Raw genomic sequence first — 20,374 nt, 5'->3', positions numbered from 1 at the left:
AGTATCATGTAAATGAAAGCAAGCCTCCTTCTTACCTGAGTGGACATACTCATTTTTTTTGAAGCAGTAAGGAGAAATATAATTTTATGTTGACTGAAACAAGGATGTTTCATTATGCTGCTCTCATCTGGGCTATACTTTTTATTAACATCTTAATTTATATGCTTTTACTTAGTAGTTTGAAAGATTACATTGGAAACAAAGATTTTAAAATAAATAAGTAAACCCACTTCTGGTATCTTTACCAGCGGAGGAGGAGGGTATGTTGGTCTCATGGTGTCTTCAGCTTGTTTGGTTGCACAGATGGCTGTTGGTTTGCTATGACATCATGAAGCTGAATCTCTTTCCTTCTAGTTAGACAAATTAGGTAGTGTGATAGCAAGAGATCGAAGTCCTTACCAATAAGTTTACAGAAAGTTTAATTCTTTCAAAGTGAGTCAAATTGCATTAGGATCATACGATGTTTTTCAGTCTGCTGGTAGACACCAGCCTGACAATGCCTGCAGATCAGGGTCTGCTTCTGCGTGTTAGGTGCGGTCCAGGCAGCAGGAATGCCAGCCACGATGGATCCCTGCATGGAGCCCAGACCAGACGGACGCACGCCACAGCTCCGCGTGCTGCTCAGCCCTGGCAGGAATCTGCAGAAGCTGCAGCTGGTACCTGCGGGTGCAGTGTTAGGTCTCTTGCATCACCCTGCTACTTCCCCTACACCACTCCAGAACAACTGCAGTTAAAAATGGCTATCACTCAGCGCAGATTTCTTCTCCCGGCTCAGAACTGTGGTGAGGAATGGCTGTGTACTGGAACCATCAGTTTCCTTCACTGGAAGTGATTTATAGGGAGGAACTGTTAGAGGGCAGGTGATTTATTGTTTATCAATAACAGTAAACACATTCTGCTTTACAATGACCAGAGTCTCTAATTTATTGTATTCTGTCTGTGAAGGTGTCATTTGTCTTGTGAACAGCTTGTTGTCTACCATTACCTGGAACATGTCGTGTCTTTGGTTTCTCTGAACATTCATTTGGATAGCGTTTATTAGCAATCTAATATTGATGCTTTATAGCTTTACCACCTTTCATCCTTCTAGAAGTTCAATCGATTAAAAACTTAAGAGTATTTCTGTACAGTTACAGGCTTTGAAAATGATAGCGGATAAATAATTGGCGCTTGTTTAGTTGGAACTGGTCTGTGGGTCTTTTCTAGCAGTAGGAAGAGGGCATGCTGAGGATGCATGGATAAGGCAGACGCCAGAAGAAAAGTGCTTGCATTGTATGGGTAAGCTGCTGTTGTGTGACACTTCATAGTTTATCAATCTGTAGTGTTTCCTGACTCTCCTGTGATCCTCTGAGCTTTGTCTTCTTTTTACTTCTGTCTTTTAAGCAGCTTGGTAAAGGTGTCAGATGTAGGCTTCTACACTACTCTTTCTTGTTCCTCCTTTCTCCCATCCAAATTACTCAGGTGAAGAATTCAAGCTGGTTACGAAGACTACAGAAAGTCTATCTGCTTGGACAGGAGAAAAAAACCCCACTTTATTAGTGTGCACATTTGCAGGCTGTTTAAATGGGATTATTTAAAAATCAAATGATCTTGAGACTTCTATCGAATTATTATGAAACTTGCAATATATTCTTTTCTAAGAGAGCAAGTTTCTCTGACCCTTATGTGATGAATGAAGATTGATTGTTCCAGAAATTCATTTGAATATGTGTAGTTATGCATAGAAAAAACCCCAAGTTTGGTTAAAGTAGAGGGGTTTTCAATAACATTTTTTCCAAGACTAAACCAAACACTTTGAGTGAATCTTCAGGGATTTCTCTGTCCAAAAGTTTCTTCCCTTCATCTATCATGAGCTCTCCTTTTTCGCAGTGGTGGCTGGAATAAAAATTGCTTCTCAGACACTGATTTCTTCCAATAGTTTTTGATCATAAAGTGAACTTAGTTGCTAGGGCATTCATCAGTTTGAGAGATAAAGCCAGAACTGGGATGACTGACAGATATCCCTGTCTAGGTCCTATGGAACTAGGGCAGATTCCTAGTTGGGAAACTAGTAAACTTGAGATACTTGTTTGTGTTGTGTTGAATCTAAAATAGAAAGCTTTCTTTCAGTGGGAGAGCATTAAGACCGTAATTATTTTATTGGGGGGGGGGGGGGGGGGCGATGATGACACAACACAACCAGACTTTAATAAAAAGAGTACTTTCTTCTGACAGCAGAAGGCAGTCCAGAACAGACAATCATTAATTTCTACACCTGAAATTGAACCCCTGTGGTACGTCCTGCTAATTGAGGAAGATCTTAAAGTGTAGTACCTAAATGTAATTTCCACTCTGAAGTATGATTTATAAAAAGAGACAGGTTTTTGTGATGTTTTATTCATTGGTTTTAAATGTCACCTGCCGTGATTCATAACATTGATGTCCCTTAAATGGATTTCCTTTTTTCTTCCTTTAGCCATCTGCCAAGAATTTTTAAAGCTCTGCTAATTGTATGTATTTCTTTTAAGCATTACCTTCTCAGCATATTTAGCATGTTTTTCCCAGCAAATATTTCTAACTTGTGACATCTTTATTAGGGAAAAAGAGTTCATTTTGTCACCTTGTAATCAAATATATAGTCATTTTAAAAATAAGCCCAGGAACAGCTTGCTTGTCTCTTTTATTGTTTAAGTGGTCTTGAATCTTCTGTAACATTTGCATGAGGAAGACACTGAACCTTACTGCAAACCTCATCAAATTTGTGGCTGCTTCAAACCACCAATGTGATTTACAGCAAGCCCCATGTTCCTAGGTTTTATAAACCTTTCTAAATTCCCTTATAACAGGAAAAAAAAACCCCAAACAACCAAACCCCAGAAGGTACCACATTTAGCTTTAAAATTTGTTAGCAGAATTTGAAATTGAAAAAGCTAATTCAGTGCTTGACTCTTATATCTGCTGTGGAAGAGAATAGATTTCTGCTCTCTTCCGTTTGGTAACAGGGTCATTGCTCGCCACCTGCTTTCACTTTTGTGCACACTGACATTGATTGCAAAGCACTTACTGCCACAACTTGCTGTCAAAATTTCATTTTTTGCTGTATTTTTGTATATAGCAGGCCTTCTGTGACATAAGGCTTTTAAATGAAACTTGCAGTGAGTGGGAAGTAAAATGAGTTGCCGTTTGTGTTGAATTGCTTAGGTCATAGCCCTTAATGGAGACTGACGTACTGTAACCTGAAATCAACTTCATATGACAGCATTCGGACTTGTAAATTCACCATCCTGGACTACCTTTGAGGCCCTTTTCCTACTGTAGCATTTTATGGGCTGAAAGTTTTGTTGCTGAACGAAGTAACTAACAGAACTTCATTCAGGGTTTTTGATCGTGGGATTTGTTCCGCTGTTGCTGTATATTTAAGGTCAGGCTGCAACGTGCTTTTCTGCTTTGGGAGAAAGGGAAGAGAAATTAATAATTGAAGGTGTGACGTTGGAAAAATCTCTGAGCATGCCAAATTCTTTTAAAAAACCTGTTTGAGCCTTGTTATGCCTTGAGATTTGTTTTCAAGGCTGGGTGTGTTCTTGGCACAGCATCTCCCTTAAAGAACACTGCTGCTCAAACAGGGTTTATTTGAAATGCTTCTGAATTCTTGCAACTCATCTGTCAGTACGAATATTTGTAAAGGGTAGTGTAGCTTTAAAGGACAAGCTTGTCCAGGTTTTTCTCATCTGTAGCAAAAAGGGCTTTTCTTGGGGACTCCTTGGATCAGGAGCCTGATGTAGCTGCTCTGGCTTGGCTCTTAGAGGGTGGAATCTCTGGACCTTAACAGAAAAGCCTGGGGATAAAGCCTCCATCAAGCCTCTGTGAATACTTTTGAATGGGTAGGTTCTCATCTGGACAAGTGCCTGAACTTACATACTGTGGAGGAGCAAATTTATCTCAGCTCTGACTTCTGAACCTGGTGCATTTGCCTTTGCGCATCCTCTTCTTGTATTACTATAAAACCCACAGAAAAGCTTGCTGGATGTTGCTTATTGCCAGTGTTACCTGGTGCGTGTAATTATTGGGTGTCTCCCTGCTCACCTCACCCGGAGACTTTGCAGGGAGCAGTTTTGTCATGCGTGAGGCATGTCTGAGGTCTTGCCCGCACAGAGAAGGCAATGGGAGCTTGCAGATGGCTGTGGCTGCTTCCAATGACCAAGGTATCCTGGAGGTTTGCCTTAGCAAAGAGATTATTTCAGTAATCTCAGCTTCAGAACCCAAGCTTTGACCTTCAAGAAGGAGGGAGAAAGAGTAGCTTAATACATAAAGACTGATAGAGGCTGAAAGGAATATTATTTGGAAATTAAGGGTTTCATTCCTCCTGTTTGTTTTTTTTTTTCTTGCCATCATGCAGGATCATTAGAAATAGATGCACAAATAATAGTGACCACTTGGGAAAGCCTGGCATGGTGAGGCGTGCAGGTTTATGCGATACAGATTTTATGGAGATGGTTCACTGAGGGACTGTCCCAAATAAATATTGTCTTTATGATATTAAACATATGTGCCTGGTTTTAAAGACAACAGCCTCTCCCACAGTCATGCAGCTATTAATTTTTCAAAATGCCCTGGAAATCTCTGTAATTCGGTCTTTAATCAGAAAGCTTTTAATTCTCTCTCCTGTCTGCTTTGCCCTCAAGTTCAGGTTATTGCTTTCTTTCCCTTAGTGAAAGTGGGGGGCAGAGCAGCCGTGGACCGGGGTTCTGTGACAAGCCTCGCTTTTGGGTGCACAGCTTAGAGAACTGGTGTGGGCTTCCTGGGGTAAGAAATAAATGGGGAGACCAAGACTCTAATTAAACACATTTGTTGAATAAAGGTTAACACTTTCAAGATAGATAGGTCAAGGTTATTTAAAACTATAATGGCTATTTACCATGGATGAGAGAGTCTTAAGCCTTTGAAACTGAAACTGCATGTCTTAAGCCTTCTTTGTGCATTGTGTGAAGTCTTAAGACATGTTAGTGATGCTAATATACCAGCAGCAAACTTCTCACTATACATTATTAATGAAGACTGTATTGCCATACAGATTTAGTGTTACCTAATTGATTACCACTTCAGTTACATTTGTGTTTCGTGGTAATAGTACACTGAGCAATATTGCGTGAAGTAATCACTCTTACTTCAGGTGTTCTTACTTCTAATTCTTCAGGAGTTCTGCTTTATTCAGAATAAGTGATCTGAATACATAAATTAATTTTTAATCCTGAAGTGAGTAGAGCCCTTAGAAGCAAGGGAGAGGGGAGGGAAGGGTATGTCGGATTGGAAGGAAGCTCTGTTACAGACCTGTGTACCCTTCCTGGCAGAATGTAGTTAAACCTCTCTCAAAAATTGTAGAAAATTGTATTTGGTTTCAGGGAATCAGCGTTTTCTGACAGATTGCATTTCTTAAAAAAAAAAGAAAAAAAGCCCCACACATTGGTCAGCTGTGTACTTTACAGTTGAGTTGTGCAGCTAGGGAGATCTTCAAAATGACATGATTTATTTTAGCATGTCCAGAGGTATTTTGGTACTCTTAAGAAAATTAAAGCAAAATCACTTAGGGAAGGAAAAAAACCCTTGCTGTGTTTTTCCTTAATCAAATCTCTGGTAAGCAAGTGTTTTATATAAGCAAGTAATGCTCCTTTTTTGCTCCTTCTTCCTTCTTTTCTTTTATTTTCCTTTTGGGTTTTTGTGTTGGTTTTTTTTTTTTGTCCAGACACGCCGACCTTTTAGCTTGGTTTCTAATTCAGTTACTGGGGAAAAAAAAAAAAAACCACCAGAGAAAAGTTATCTTTGTGGTTACAGGATTCGTCAGCTGCTTTCTAAGTCCCTAAAGGATTTTAAGGTTTGGACTTGTTGAAGTTCAGTGCTGCAGAATAACACTGACACAATTTGTCATTGCCTTTGTTTAGGTTGCGTACAGTGCTTGGGATGTGATTTGGAAGTGAATAAGGTTATTCATACTCATAAGTGATACTAAGGCTAAAAAAGGAAATTTAATCTTGGAGCTTAGAAGATTAAAATGCATTGCTCTTTTTATAAAAAAATATTTATTTTTTTTTTTTTGTCTATGACCACTCCATGAGTAGAGGTTTGGATGGGTTTTCTTCCTTAATACAACTTCTGTACAATGCTGAGGGTAGTAACAACATGCGGAGGTTATATGATTGTGCTGGCTGTAACACCAAAACTTTTTTGAGGCTTTTAAGGATTACAGTAAAAATTAATAAAGTGCAGTCCTTGGCTAAGAGCAGCTCAGGGATGCCAGCGTTATTGATGCAGGCTGTGGTGTTCCCGCAGCTGTGCAATCTTCTCTGCTCTGTGGATAACTGCTCTGCATAATCGCTGCATAGTTATGTCTGGGTAGCCAGAGTAGCCAGGGAGAGCCGGCTGTTTGCTGCAATCCCCTGAAATTGGTTTCTGTATTGAGAATTTTCTGATATCTTGCCGACAGCAAAGCCTCCTCCTCGCTCTTACAGGCTTTTGAGAAAAGGGGGAAAACTTCCAAACTGGGAGGGTGGGAAAGCAAAGCAAAGGTGCCGGTTAACTGGTGGAGAAGCAGTTCATGTGGCATGTCTGCTCATCACAGCCACAGGAATTAGCTGCTGACAGTATGCTTGAGGAAGGACCTTGCTGAACCTGAATATAGCCTGGAAGAAGAGATAGTTGAGTAATAAAACTGGCAGTTCTTGCTAGAGCAGAGCAGTGGCCTGGGCAGCCACTGGTGGTGGGACTGGTGCTGCGGGCCGCAGTGCCTCACATGGAGGGGCAGCTTCCCAAGAATCCCGTCAGGCCGCACTCGTGTGGCAGCTTGAGAGAAGCCTCACTAAGCTAGCAAGGTGCTAAGCTGAAAAGGGGGGTCTTGGCAGTAGCCCCCCCTGCAGATGCGGGACGGAGGGAAGTTTAGATGTGACCTTCACAGTGCGGCTGGCAGGGAGCAGGGTGGGAAGAAGAATGGCACACGTTCCTTCCAGTAATTTTGTAGGAGTAGCACGGATACAGTATGGTATCATGCACCTTTATTTTAATCAAATAAGCAGAGCAACATTGAAAATAACTAGGATCCATGCTGGTACTGTAGCAGCAAGATGTTTCACTTTCAGTAGCCATAAACACCTACGTTTGTGAGGGTAAGACAGAGCTAGCCCAAACGTGCTATCTGAGGCAGCCTGGGTCTCCTCTGATATAAGCCTCTCTTGAAATACCTTTTTCCAATTTGGGGATCAAACGCCGAGTGTGTGTTAGCGTCCATCTTTCCTCCACAAAAAAGTGGTCTTGTGGTTGTGCTCGTTTAACTGTTCCAGCTGCTTGACTTGCACTGACACGAGTTGACTTGGCCTCTAGAGCACACGATGATCTACCTGAAAGCTGGTTGCTGCTTCTCTGTGGGAAGTCATCTGCTGTCCAGGTGAGGTGGCCTGAAACAACTGTCTCCAGATGTGCACTGAGCACAGATCCTGTTCACTTTTTTGGGGGAGGTTCTAGCCACAGTGCTGTTTTGACTTGTGTGGATGCTGCAAGCCATGATGTGTTTTGCTAGCACATTGCCTAAATAATTAAGGTGCATTAAAAGCAGAAGCTTGTGCTGCTGAGACTTATTTTTCAAATCCTTTGAAAGATTAATATCTGTATTTTTAATCTTGCATGAAAGCCCGCAGTGAGTGCATTTCATCCACTGCTTTCCTAACAGTGAGAAACTTCACTGACATGCTAATGATAAAAGGGGGGGAAATCAAGATAATTAGTGTTTGTGTGGGGACTGGGGTTTGTTCTGATTTACTGTAGCCCCTCTGTAACATGGCTGCTTGACAGATTTGTGAAGTTGTAGGGATCTGACAATCATGATGAAAAGTGGGCAGTAAGTGCCTGTAGGTTCTTAGATTCTTGTGTCCTTTGTTTTTGACAACTTACAGTGAATAAATAGTTAATGCTAGCTCATATATTACATCAAGGCCTCCTTATGCTAGAAACAGAAATGAGAACAAGGCACTTAATTTTTAGATCAGTGATTGAAAGTATGCCAAATGGTATTGAGCCAGCATTTCAGGAAAAATGCTAAAGAAAAAAATGGCATGCTATTCCAACACCAATTTATATCACCATTTTCAAGACCTAAAGTCTGGAGTGCTGCTCAGCGTGAGAAATCACCCTCTACATTTAATTTTGGCCAGAGATATTGAATGCTTTTTTTGCCGGTTTAAAAAAAGTGCATGCACTATTCGGTAATCTGTTCCTTCAGTTTATATTTGATACAAGCATTTAATTGATACTGCGTTTAACCAGTCTTTCAACTTACAGAAGGCTAATTCCAGAATAATCTCAGTTCTTACCACTTGTCAGAGCTCGCATTCATGAATTCTTGAGATTTGACACCTCTCCCTAGCTCTTGGTCTTCTATAGCACCCGTGCACTTTTGCATGCTGCAGGCTGCACGATGCTCCCAGGTGGCTGCTACAAATAGTCGCAGCAAGTGGCATCCGATGGGTGATTGCCTCCCAGAAATAAAACTGCTTGAGGAGGTGATAGAAGAGAAGTTCAGAAGTTGAAGTGAGTACGCATCAAACTGATCTGCAGGATCCTGGAGAGGGAGTGCAAGCGTGCCCTTGTTTTTTTCGGAAGGGAAGCATCTTGATAGTATTGCAGATAGCCAAGGTCAAGTGAAGCAAGACTTTAATTAGTCTCTTCTGTGAAGAGCCTCCCTTCCCAAAGGACATCTGAACACTTAGACTATTTGTAGGAATTCTTTTGTACGTGCCTCTGGTACAAAGCCACTTCTGGTGTAGAGTGTGATCATCAATAGCCTCCCGTGAAGGGCTCAGATGTGCTTCCATACCATTTGTGGTCCCAGTTGGTTGGTTGTTTTTTGTTTTGTTTTTCCAACATAGCCTGTTGATACTACATTACAGTGATAATATTTTTAATTTTCTCTAGCAACAGATTCCTATTTGGCATTTAATATTTAGTGTAGCTTGGGATAACTTGGTTTGGATAAAAACCCCTCTCAAGCCACGTTTAAATCTTGCCTGTCTAAATACACACAAGTAAATGAAGAGTTGTGCTCCCTGCTTCCCGTGATTCAAGATATCTTGTGTTTCTTTGGGGGGACTTTGATCACTGACACGCAGTCAAGAAAATTGCAGCGTAAAATAGGCAATGAAGGAAGATGCAACAATAAAAGTTATGCTAAATAGGCAATTAATTTGTTTTTTCTTTAGTTGCCATCTAGCTCACATCTTTTCCACTAGATTTATTTTCCTGTGTAGCGTGGGAAGCTGCAATTTTATTACTTCTGTATTTTAGTCTTCAAACTCCCACTGCCCCTTATGAGGTGATAATTGCTAAAGCCAGTTTTTCCAAAGGCTATATAAAACGTAGAAGTTTGACACCAAGTTATGTTGAGCAGTAAATGTTACCTGGAATATTTGCGTGAAAGGCAGAACGATTGCTGTAGCTGGGTGTTTCCCTTCTAAAAAGCCACAGGCTGGTGGCAGTAAAGGTGGGAGGATATTGAGAAAATACTCTGTGAGCATGTGGAAGACAAGCGTTCAAACTCGCAGAAATTATGGTAGAAGGGTATGGCTAGAGGGCTAAGGAAGGGGAGAACAACTTCCGAATTGTATTTGTAGGATTTGCTGTAGCATCAAGACTTGAAAATACCCTCTTTCTGCAAAAACTGTTCAAATACTTGCACTGTGAGGAAAATAATCCCATCTCACCGATGTCATATATTTTCCAATTTTGTTCCAGAAGTCAGGGTCTGTCTGCATGTTTGAAAGATGATGGTAGAAGAGCTGCACCTCCTCCCTGGAGGTGTAAGGTTCCTGTTTGGCACAAGCTTCAGGACTTCAAAAAGAGTATTTAAAAACAAAGCCCAGATGGCATGAAAAGTTGCAAAGATGCAAAGGAAAGGCTTTGTGCTAAATCTAGGGATCAGAATCAGTGTCAGCAAGTGAAAAGAAAGTTGCAGGAGGAGCATGTTTCTTACTTGCCCCAAGACAATATTTTTTGATTCCCATGCAGCCGGTGAGTTCTCCTGAAACTTCTTTGTTGGGGGAGAAATGTGTGAAAGCTGCTGGGGAACAGCTTGTTTCTATTGATGCTCATAATTCATGCAGCCAGAGGATTTTGCTGGCAGTGTTTTTGGTAGAGGAGCAAGTAAGAATGATAGCTGAAGTGACTCGGGGATTACTGGACGACACTGTATTTATGTCAGTAGTGCAGACTGGGCTGAGTCAGTGGTGACCTTGGGCTGCTGAAGGGCTCTTGAGGGACCAGAGGAGTATGCTAGGTCCCAAACTGGTCAAGCTACAGACCCTGCTGTAGGAAAACCAGGCACAGGTGCTCGCTCTTCAGTGTAAGGACTGTGGGTACCAAGAGAACTGTGAAGTCATTTACACTGGCTTCTAATTTAAAAAGTTTTCACTGTTCGGGTCTTTTGTTTGTTTTCCTTGGGGACAGGGAAGGGGCTGAGCTAAGTCGCTAGGGTTTGTGTTTTATAGTAGATCTTGTGTGAAATGTGAATGTGGCATGGGCTGTTTAAAAACACTGTGGCAGGTTTTTAGACTGCCTGCTGCTCAGGACGGAGCTGCATCGGTATAAATTTCAGACCATGGTGCCCTTGAATATTGAACCTGTGGCTACGTCTAACATCTCTGCAGAGAGCCTTTATTTATTCTCCTTTTGCTGCTTAGATTCATTTACATTCAGAATATCATGTTGCAGTGACACTTTACCTGACTGTAACAAATGCAGGTGGTATTTTTTTTTCGCTATTTTTAAAGTGCTGTTTTGAAAGGACAGCAACTCACAAGCAGTTTGCTCAAGTGAACATCGTTCAGCAGAGTAGTTACCTGCAAGTTGCCTGAAATGCTGGCAAAGGGATGTCATGAATAGCTTACAAATCTTCTAGAGGAAGAAATTGTGTATCAAATGATCTGGTCCTGATTTGTCCATCGTTACTGCATATGCATGGCAAAGGCTGTAGGTTATGTCCTTCTAAAGGGTGTAATTATATATGTCCTTTTGAATTACTTAGTAGAAATCATCAGGATATTAAGACAAGATGTTGCTGTCAGTGGCGTCTGCAGCCTGAAAACCAGCAAATGGCTGTGGGTGAGAGGCTTACAGGTGAACACTTGAACCTCTGACATTTGTCTTCAGTTGGGCATTTTTACCGAGTTAAGATCGTTCTCAAAACCTTGAGTAAAAACACAACTTAATCAAATGGTTAAAAATCAGCTTTCTGCACTTCTAACCTTGCTTGAACAATTTCACTGCACTGGCACCTCTCCCTGTTGACAGATGAGTTTGACCAACCTTAGAACAAGGATTTTATATCAGTCTTTACATTTGAAATGAGATTCCTTCCCTTAGAAGTTTGTCTTGGCTATTTAATCACTGTGGACAAAAACAGATAGCTTTTACAAAGACACTTAGACTTCTTACAATGGAAGAATTGCTGAGAAGTGAGGAGAGGAATGGGGCTGAGCCCGTGGCTAAAACCAGCTCTAATTGCAGCTGTTCAGCACTGAGACTTTACCCTGAGTAACTGTCTGTCATGAGATGCTCTGTCCTTGTCCTTCTTGTCTTATTTTGCTTCTGGCATTTCTCTAGGAGAATAATGTCAGTATCCCAGGAGGGTACCACTGCAGAGACAGATATGCTAGAGTTTAAAAACTTTATTTCTGGGAGAAAGTCTGTCTGTGGCATTGGCTTACAGTGAAATGCCACGCAGCAAAGTGAAATGGAGGCCATCGTGCTTTAAGCAGTTTTCTTTTTTCTTGTCTTTTTTTTTTTTTTTTTTTTTTAAAGGTGCATGTGCAAGTGGAATGACAAGCTGAGTAATAGCTCAGCCAGGTCCCAGGGCTTGTGTTGTCACAAGCCTGAAGCACAGTGGGAGCAGAGGGCTGGGCATCCTTCCCAACTGCGTGGGTGCTTGGCTTTCATTAGTAATTGGATGCCTGTCAGTCTCTGATCAGCTCCTCTGTGGTGAACAGTCACGTTCTGGACCTTTTAGTAGTGTTGCCCTTTAGCTTTTCTGTCTCTTTTTAGGACTAGCGTGGCATTCACAGCCATACTGATGTTATTCTAGATGAAAACTTGTAATTAGTTCATCCTCATCAACACGCAGCATTGCACACAGGATGTGTTTCTGTGCTCGTAGGTTTTTGCACAGCCTTGACTTGCCTCACTTCCTTCTCCCACCATCCCTGTTCTGTTTAACCCATGATAGGTCTCCTTAAGTAGCTACTTTGTTCTGCGTCCTGTGTTTGTCCGGGTAACCCACTTCCCAGTTTGTTTGTATTAATATATATCTGTAGGCTTTTGCCCGCTCCAGACTTGGCATCTTCCATACTGTTTGCAGTCTGTCCTGACAAACACACAGCCCCAGGAATTGTCAAAGCCGTTGTGTCCCTTGGCACACAGTTGTTCATGGTTACCAGGAAGACTTCGTGTGGTGGTATCCACGGAGGATGTCCCACGATGCTAGATCATGTCAAGAACATTAATAGGGCAGGGTTTTTTTCTTCTTACTACCATGTCCTCAGTCTGGAGAGACCGTCACTGCTCTGCCCTCTGGCACCTAGCACTTTGGGAGGATGGTAGAGAAGGCTTAAAGGGCATCTGTGGAAACTTGCAGCCCGAGGACAATTCCTGATGTTTAATAGTTGGCTTAAACCATGAGCAAAATATCTTAGATCTGCTGCAAAACTCTCTTTTAGTGGTCTAGCACTGGGTACTCTGGGACAGCTGACAGCCATTTGCTCCAATATAGCTGCTTAGTACATGTGTTCAGTATTTGAATTAATGTTTTCTTCTTTTTTGCATTTTTATTTGACCATTATCAATTCCCTGGACTGTGAGGAAGGGGAATGTTGAATAATTACCTGCTCCATAATAAATTAGAGTGAAAAGGCAACTGGTGCCATGCATCAACTTAAACTGCTGTCTGGTAAAGTTGCATTAATGTGTATAAATAATGTATATCTTTGCGGAGGAAGTGCTTTGTCTTTCTAGTGAACAGTTGTCTGATTGGAGAGGCCAAAAGACTGTGTACCCTTGCAAGAAAGGTTTTGTTTCATGTGTGCTTGGATTATTGAAGTGGAGTCGTGATCCTGTAACTGCAGCTGGGAAGTACCTTATTTGGCAGAATGCACTGACGGATTTCAAAAGACCTTGTGAGAAATCGGCTAGCGGATGACTTTGTGGTTTGTGGACTGATATCTCTTCCACCTCAGGAAGAAGGATCAGCATTTCTGTATTTTAGTATTTACAAACATTTTAAGGACTGATACAAGCTGCTGTTAAAGAAACAGTAATTTGGTTATTGCCTTATAACAGCATTTCACTGTGTGTTTTGATGGAGAAATGGCTTGAAGAATAGCCACGATAGCTGAGTAATTAACAGCTAAACCAGGACAGCAGCATCACTTGCATTTAATTGAAGTAAAGATCACTCGGATAAAACATTTGTTTAAAGTCTGAAAATTGACACTTCTTTGTGTGCAAAAAAAAAACCCCAAATTATTTTGGGTGTTCTTAGTCTCTACAGCAGGTGGCCCCTGAAAGCAGCTGGTGCAAATAGTCATTCCTGTCCTGCTGCAGTGGCTGTAAAACAGTGTCTCCCCTGTGATTCTGGGGGTCACTCAGTCTTGGGTGGGAAGGTGACTGGTACTTAGTTGAACATCAGAAGCACTTCCAGTGTCCATATTTTTTAACATTATCCTAAAATCCTGCCTGTTCCACAGGTTATAATATTATAAGATTTCATAAAGGGGGTAGCTATGGACAATCTGGACTGTCCCAGGCCACACTTGTCATCTGTAATCACAGAATAAAACTTGCCTGTGCCAGCTCTCAGCAAATTGGCACACGCAAGAGAGCCAATTAAACAAAGGGCAGGCCGATACGGAATTAAATGAAGGGAAGCTTGTCCAAACTAGCCCGACATCTTCACCTGTACAGTAAAAGTAAAATACAAATTGTACTTGCATATTATATATCAGTATAGGGCTGACCCAAAGTGACCTGTTGTGTGTGTTCTGAGATTTCTAGCTTCGAGGAGTCTGGATTTCATCCCCATGATTGAGATTCAGCCTGGTTGTACAGAAATGCCTGCCTTTTTTTTTTTTTTTTTTTCCTAACTGCAACTTTTGTCAATGATTATTTTTTTTCCGTATTCCCCTCAGTCTCCATTTGTCACTTAGCCGAAGGAAGTTCAGTTGCAAGGAAGGGGGAGGGGGAGAGAACTTCGATTCTGTTCCATTTCAGCACAGTACTTCTGTTCTAAGCCTACAAACTGAAGCATTAGAAAAATATCTCAGTGGGGGAAATGGTTGTTTTATGCAGTCATGCTGTCACTAAACGGAGCACGTAATGTATCTGTAAAATGAGCACGATCAGCCCAGCATCCTGAGGCTCGTGCCAGTCTCACTGAGCGCAGCAGTCTGGAGCAGAACGCTTCCACCTTCTACTGGAAGGTGCGTTGTGACCGTCAGATGGGCAGCAAAATCCCCGTAGATGTGTGGTGGTGGCTGTACTGATGCCAACGTTTGTTCCTCTTTTGTCTCCCTGCTAGCTAAAGACTTGGAGTGTTGATGAACTTCAGAGGCGGCTCTCGGCCCTGGACCCCATGATGGAGCAGGAGATTGAAGAAATTCGCCAGAAGTACCAGTCGAAGCGGCAGCCGATCCTTGATGCCATTGAAGCCAAGAAGCGGCGCCAGCAGAATTTCTGAGCCACTGGTAGAATATTCTTCCATCCTCAAACAATCAGCTCCTTGCTTTTATGACTACTAAACAGATTGATTTCTATTGAAATATGCTAGCAAGATAGAGGGCAATACTTCTGCTCATTTATTTTTCCATAGCACCTTTGTGAACTCAGGAATGCCATTAAGTGGAAAATCCTGATGGTATGTTTTAATGTTAGACATATATTTAAAACATTATTCCGAAGGAGTTTTGTTACTGTTTTTAGGGGGACTGTTTTTAAATCAGAGGAACAGGTAGAAATAGGCTAATGAAAGTTGGTTCACTCTCTTTTCAACTGAACTTTCAGTAGTCCGTTTTGTTTTAAGTTAATATGGATTGTGGTATTTAACAGCTGCATCTTTTGTGGGTTTTGTTTTGTTTTTCTTTGAATGCACAGACTCAATTTCAATCTGTTAACTGTATCTTTTTACTGTTAAGGTACTGCTAAGTCACTGAAGAGAGCAGGTGAAACATGTACAAATTGTTCCAGCCTTTTGAAAGAAACTTAAATCTCATTTTTACAAAGCCTGTAATAAGCCCCATGCCTTACACTGTGTGCTTTAAGCAAGTGTGGTTTCTTCAAGACCTCAGTTTTATCCTCTTTTTGTGTACTTTATGAATTAATACGAGTAGATAAAGCTTGTTGTGCCTCCATCGGAAGAAATTACAGTCTGTAATTTAAAATCCACACCAACTTAAAACCAAAAGCCAATCGGTGATCTGATTCCCCTTTGTCTGTTTGGAAATGTCCTTCAGGGAGACCCTGCTGACGGTGGAGTGCTGGGAAAAGGAAGCTGTTCGGATGGGTGGAAGTTGTGTGAACCTCTCTCAGGAATTAGGTACTTCTGCTGTGTCTGAGAGGACTTAAAAAAATCTCCACAGTTTGTGAAATATTTTAGAGGCTTTGTTTCAGTTTTACATCATTAGATGCTTGAATAGAAACTTAATTTCACAATCCTTCACATTTCTGTAAGGTTTAGCAGGTCAGAAAAGTTGAACTGAAAGTAAAGACTTTGTTGAATTAACAAAGATATGCATTTATGATGGTGGAGCAAAGGTGAAGTTGTTCTGGATGAGAAGACAGTTACTGATGTCCTGCTGAAAGAAATACAGCCTCTTCTCATCCGGTTCCTCTGGATGCTCTTGTGTTCGTTCTTTAAATTTCCCTGCCGTTCCTGCCTGGTGTAGCTCAGTCACTGAAAATGCCCCAGCATGTACAATCGCTGTGAGGATGGTGCAATTAACTCACACCAGTAGAGTGGAGAGTAAAGCAGAAGCAGCAAAGAGCCTCGTTGCAGGGCAGAAACCAAGTGATGCCTCTGCCCTGTGGGCTGTAACTGCAGAGGTGTGTAGTTTTAGATGTATCCAGCATATGATGAAATAGTTGGACAGAGCAAGTATTTCTTCAGATTTATTTTTATTTTGCTGTGATAGAGCAGTTTCCATGACATTCTTCTGTGATAGACCTTGGTACATCACCTAGATAATTAAATAGCAGTGTCTTCTGAATCAAATGCTGCTAGAGAGGTGAAGTGTTCATTTCATGCCTCCATAGGCTCTTTTTTTCCCCTTGGAGCAGACTCTTGGCTACTGTTAACATGTATACTCCGTTGCTGTGAAAGGAACCAAGCCATTTTTACCCCTTCTGCAGATCTGGTTGCGTCAGTTTGTCTCAGTTTGATGCGCAGTGCAAACACGGCTGTTTTGGAGACCAGCAAACCGCTGTCCTGAAGGGAAAAGGGAGGCACTAAGCAGTGCGTCGAGGGTGCTGAAGTAAGATACATCCTGGGATAACCAGGTATTTGATAGCCTCAAGTCTTGGGAAAGTTTTGAATTGGGAAAGCCAGGTAATTAAAAGCTTCGTTGTTGTTAATGGACTAAAATCCCTTTAGTCTGGACTCTCTAATGAGGTCTGGTAAAGTGCTGTGTGACCATCAGGGCTCATGCGGTGCTTGTCTGGAATCTGTGCAATACGTTTTGCCCTAAATATGTGTTAATGATGAGCAATATTCCTGAGTGTCCTTTGCATCAAAGAAACTCCCGCAACGTAGGAGGGAGTTCTCTGGCCGAGTGTTGGATCTTGTATTAGTCACTTGGATGGATTTGGCCCAACACCTCTGATGTGACAGACGTATGTGTGACACGGTGAATTGTGCACTGCTTGCATGTGGCGTGGATCAAGCAGATTCTACTGGGAGTAGTTTTTATCTCTGCACTGTGTAGGTAACTTTCTAGTGATTGGAGGGCATTAGAAAACCCAAGTTTTAGGTGAAACACCACAGGGTGTTGTCTACTTACAGAATATGCAACCCGTGACTGCTGTAACTGAATGTAAGCACTCTTGAAATGCTTTGCTTTGCGGATGCAATTGTCTTAAAATACAGCAAATGAACCAAAATAAGTAAAGCTGGTCCAATGGCTTAACTGTCTTTGAACCCTTCTTATATGCTTGCAGTGGCTGAGACTTGATGTTTCTTGTACTTGGAGCTCTAATGCAGAGGAATTATTTTCCGCTTCGCTGATTTTCAATCTGTTAAGAGAAAATAATTCCCTTTTTGGTCCCTTTGTAGAGTGTCTGGGAGGGTAATATCTGCTCGCTTCTCAGAGTCCTCCAGGCTAAGACCAAGGCTCATACCATAAGGGAAAGTTGTTCTGACAAAGTTTTTGAGCCGAAAGCTTGGTTAATTGTGAAGCTGCATTCTTGTGCTCCTTGGGTCCATCTGCATTGCTGAAAGTGTTCTGGACAAACCATTATCTTTGCTTCTCAAACCCAGAGATACTGATGTCAGTCATGTGAGACTTAAAAATGTGAAGTTTGTAGCTTTAACTTTTTTGTAACAAAGAAATGAGCAACACTGGCATAAAGTGCTGACTTGAAATGCTATTTTGTAAGATCTGGCTGTTTGTATATAATAGTGTTGGGTCATTAGTTTGTATATGTATGAAATAGTAACTTTTATTGCATTCCTCTGAGTTTGATACAGGAGATTTTTTTTGATCTTTCTCAGATATCTTGCCTTATTTGTTTAAAGGGGGAAATAAACTGTCCTTACCTGAAAGCATCAGTGTTGTGACTCATATTTATGCATTAAAATACTTTGGTGTATTACTGCTTATCAGGACAAGTTTTAACATGATGTGCCTCTAGTCAACCACTGTTATGCAAAATTCCGGAGGAGCATACAAGCTCTAATAACCACAAGCAGTAAACATGTCACATACACCTTTTTGAACAGCCAACTTCTTTAGCCTTAAATCGTTACTGATTCTACACCTCAAGTAGAGATTTGCTTCGGTTCAGGGGCAGGTCTGTGTGCCCTGGCAGCTGGGGATGATAAACTCTGCTGTAGATACTCCTTATCTGTGCTCTCGTTCACACTGCTGCAACTTCCCTGAGCCTGCAGTCAGGTTTGGGGCTGGGTACATACCAATTTATCCACCTTCCTACACAACAGGTGAGGCTAGAGGCTCGCTCTCCTAATTCTGGCTGACTTGCTGCACTTTAAACTTTCTAGCTCAGAAAAAGATGAAGTTGACAGTGAGTGGGTGCTGCTTTCCAATGGTGAACTGTTGGCTCCTCTGTGGTTTCCCTAAGCAGTTACTAAATCTGTCCTGAAGGGATGACTAACCAAAGCAGAGACAGAATTCATTCAGGAGTCAGCTTTGGTTAGCAATCCCGGAAGAAACAAAATAGATCTGAGCTTTTAAATGATAAAAAGGAGCATGGAAATCAAAGGGAGGGAGACTGCGGGCATTTCTAGTAACTAGGAAAGCCCGGAGCTCTTGCATATTCTCAGCAACACTACCAGGATAGCGTGGAGCCCCAGCACGAAGGGAGGGTTGCGCTGCAGCTGTACCAGGGGTGTGTGCACACGTGTGCTCCTTTTGTGCTGGGGGCAGTGCACCTGCTGCACAAATATTAATTGCATATAACTAAGAAAACCAACACTGACAAGTAGCCATGAGCTCCTGCTGATGTCTAGCCAGGTTCTCCTCCCCCCGTGGGGGGAAAAGCCAACTTTCCAAGAAGCCCGCAGCACCAGCAGGGGTTTTTTTTTCCCTCTTCCTGCAATAATTATCAGGTGTTGCTGTGCCAGTGTCCTGTATGCCCAGCTACTCTTCCCTACACCCTCATTTCGTCCCATTTCCTCCCGTCCACAGACCAAAAGAGCCTGAGCATGTGCTTTAGATAAATTCTTTGAGTGTTGGCTGACAGCCCTGACTTGAGAGTTGACAATTTTTCATTGCATTAATCACTCTGGCAAAATTTTAAAGCGTCAAACCAGGGAGCACCCACCAGCTCTTTCCAGACAGAAAGTGACTTAATTGCCCTTTAATTTAAGAGTCCAGGAAGACAGCCAACTTGTTTAAAAACTTTAGAACAATTCAATTCCATCTACGAAGCACAGTCTGTTCTGCTCCCCTCTAGGTTGTCGCTATTAAAATCAGTACAGTACTGGAAGCGGATGGAGCCCAGAGTCCCTGAATCCCATCCAGAGCGGTCACAGCAGCAGAACAGCCTCTTGCAGACCTGCCTCTGCACAATCCACGGCCGGCTGAGCTGTCGGGCAGCCTTTCCTCAGCCCCGAGAGCCTCACAAGCTCTGCACCATCACGCGTTGACCGTAGGGGGGATGATCTTGAAACAAAAGCACAAGGCACTTTTCTCTCTCTGCTGTTCTCACCACGTTCAAGGTCTGGATGTAAACGTGCATCGCTGGTGCTGTGCTCTCCTGCACGCCTGGCCCGTGGGTTTCATTTCCTGGAATTGTGTGGCCTAGGCATATTTGGTTAATTTAATTCCGCACCTTTAATAAGGTTATTCCTTTAAGTTATCTCGAATGGTTAGAATGAAAGCCTTGAGTTCATGTGTTTCCTAAAACTAAGTTAATAGCTACAGTTCAGATAAAGGCTACAGCAAACCCATGAGTATATGCAGACCTTGGAGCTTTCTTACTACCAGGAGAAAGTGGTTTAGCATAATTTTGTAAAAACGGATTTGAATTAACAGCACTGCTTGTCTTTACTGGTGTCCGTATATAGTTCAGCAAATACAGGAATTATAAGTGACGCTGATGTAAGGCGTGCATGCTCAAGCAGTCAGCTCTGATTTTTGACTCCCTGAACGCTGCTGAGATCAGCAGGGCTGTAGGAGCCTATGAGCAGGAGAGATCCCAGAAATGCTGCCAGCAAGGAGTCTCTTTCCTACAGATCAACCCTTTAAAATCTCCCAGTTTTCCAACAACCAGGTGAGTGCACAGACCATGCTCAGGGTAGTCGCGTACCTGAAAGCTGGCAAAGGAAAAGAAGTTTTGAACAGAGGTAATGAAGTTTACTTTGTCTCTTTGAGCAGAGTTGTCTAATTCTCAGCTGCATGAAATAGCTTAATAAGGTCACCCCTTAATCACCATTCCCTGGAGGCAAGAGAGTCGCTCATCAATCATTTTGTGAGTGTGGAGAGCAGTTTCTGTAGAAATAACCTGATAAAGTATGTAATTGATTTACCCACTGTACCAAATGAAAACACAGTCACTCTCAGGAAAACTGATTAGGGATTAGCGAAAGAACACGAATTTCCTACTTGCCTTAGAAATATTGTCAGACCAGTCCTGGCAACCT

General features: G+C 42.0%; 1 protein-coding gene across 2 annotated transcripts in view; it reads left to right on the top strand.

The window, feature by feature from the left end:
- The window catches only part of STK4 (serine/threonine kinase 4), a 46,577-nt gene extending 28,762 nt beyond the window's left edge, over positions 1-17,815 (top strand). The window contains exons 11-12 of one of the 2 annotated variants that reach the window (XM_055722352.1): positions 14,582-14,747; positions 15,513-17,815. In XM_055722352.1, the coding sequence (XP_055578327.1) occupies positions 14,582-14,740 (159 nt within the window). In that variant the 3' untranslated portion in view covers positions 14,741-14,747; positions 15,513-17,815. Of the gene's footprint in view, positions 1-14,581 lie in introns of both variants that reach the window. The other variant, XM_055722351.1, reaches the window with a different exon arrangement.
- Positions 17,816-20,374: the final 2,559 nt, after the last annotated feature.

This window comes from Falco cherrug, chromosome 10 (assembly GCF_023634085.1).
Source record: "Falco cherrug isolate bFalChe1 chromosome 10, bFalChe1.pri, whole genome shotgun sequence".
Lineage (NCBI taxonomy): Eukaryota > Metazoa > Chordata > Aves > Falconiformes > Falconidae > Falco > Falco cherrug.
The sequence above is the reverse complement of the archived record's forward strand: the minus strand, read 5'-3'. Positions and strand labels throughout refer to the sequence as shown.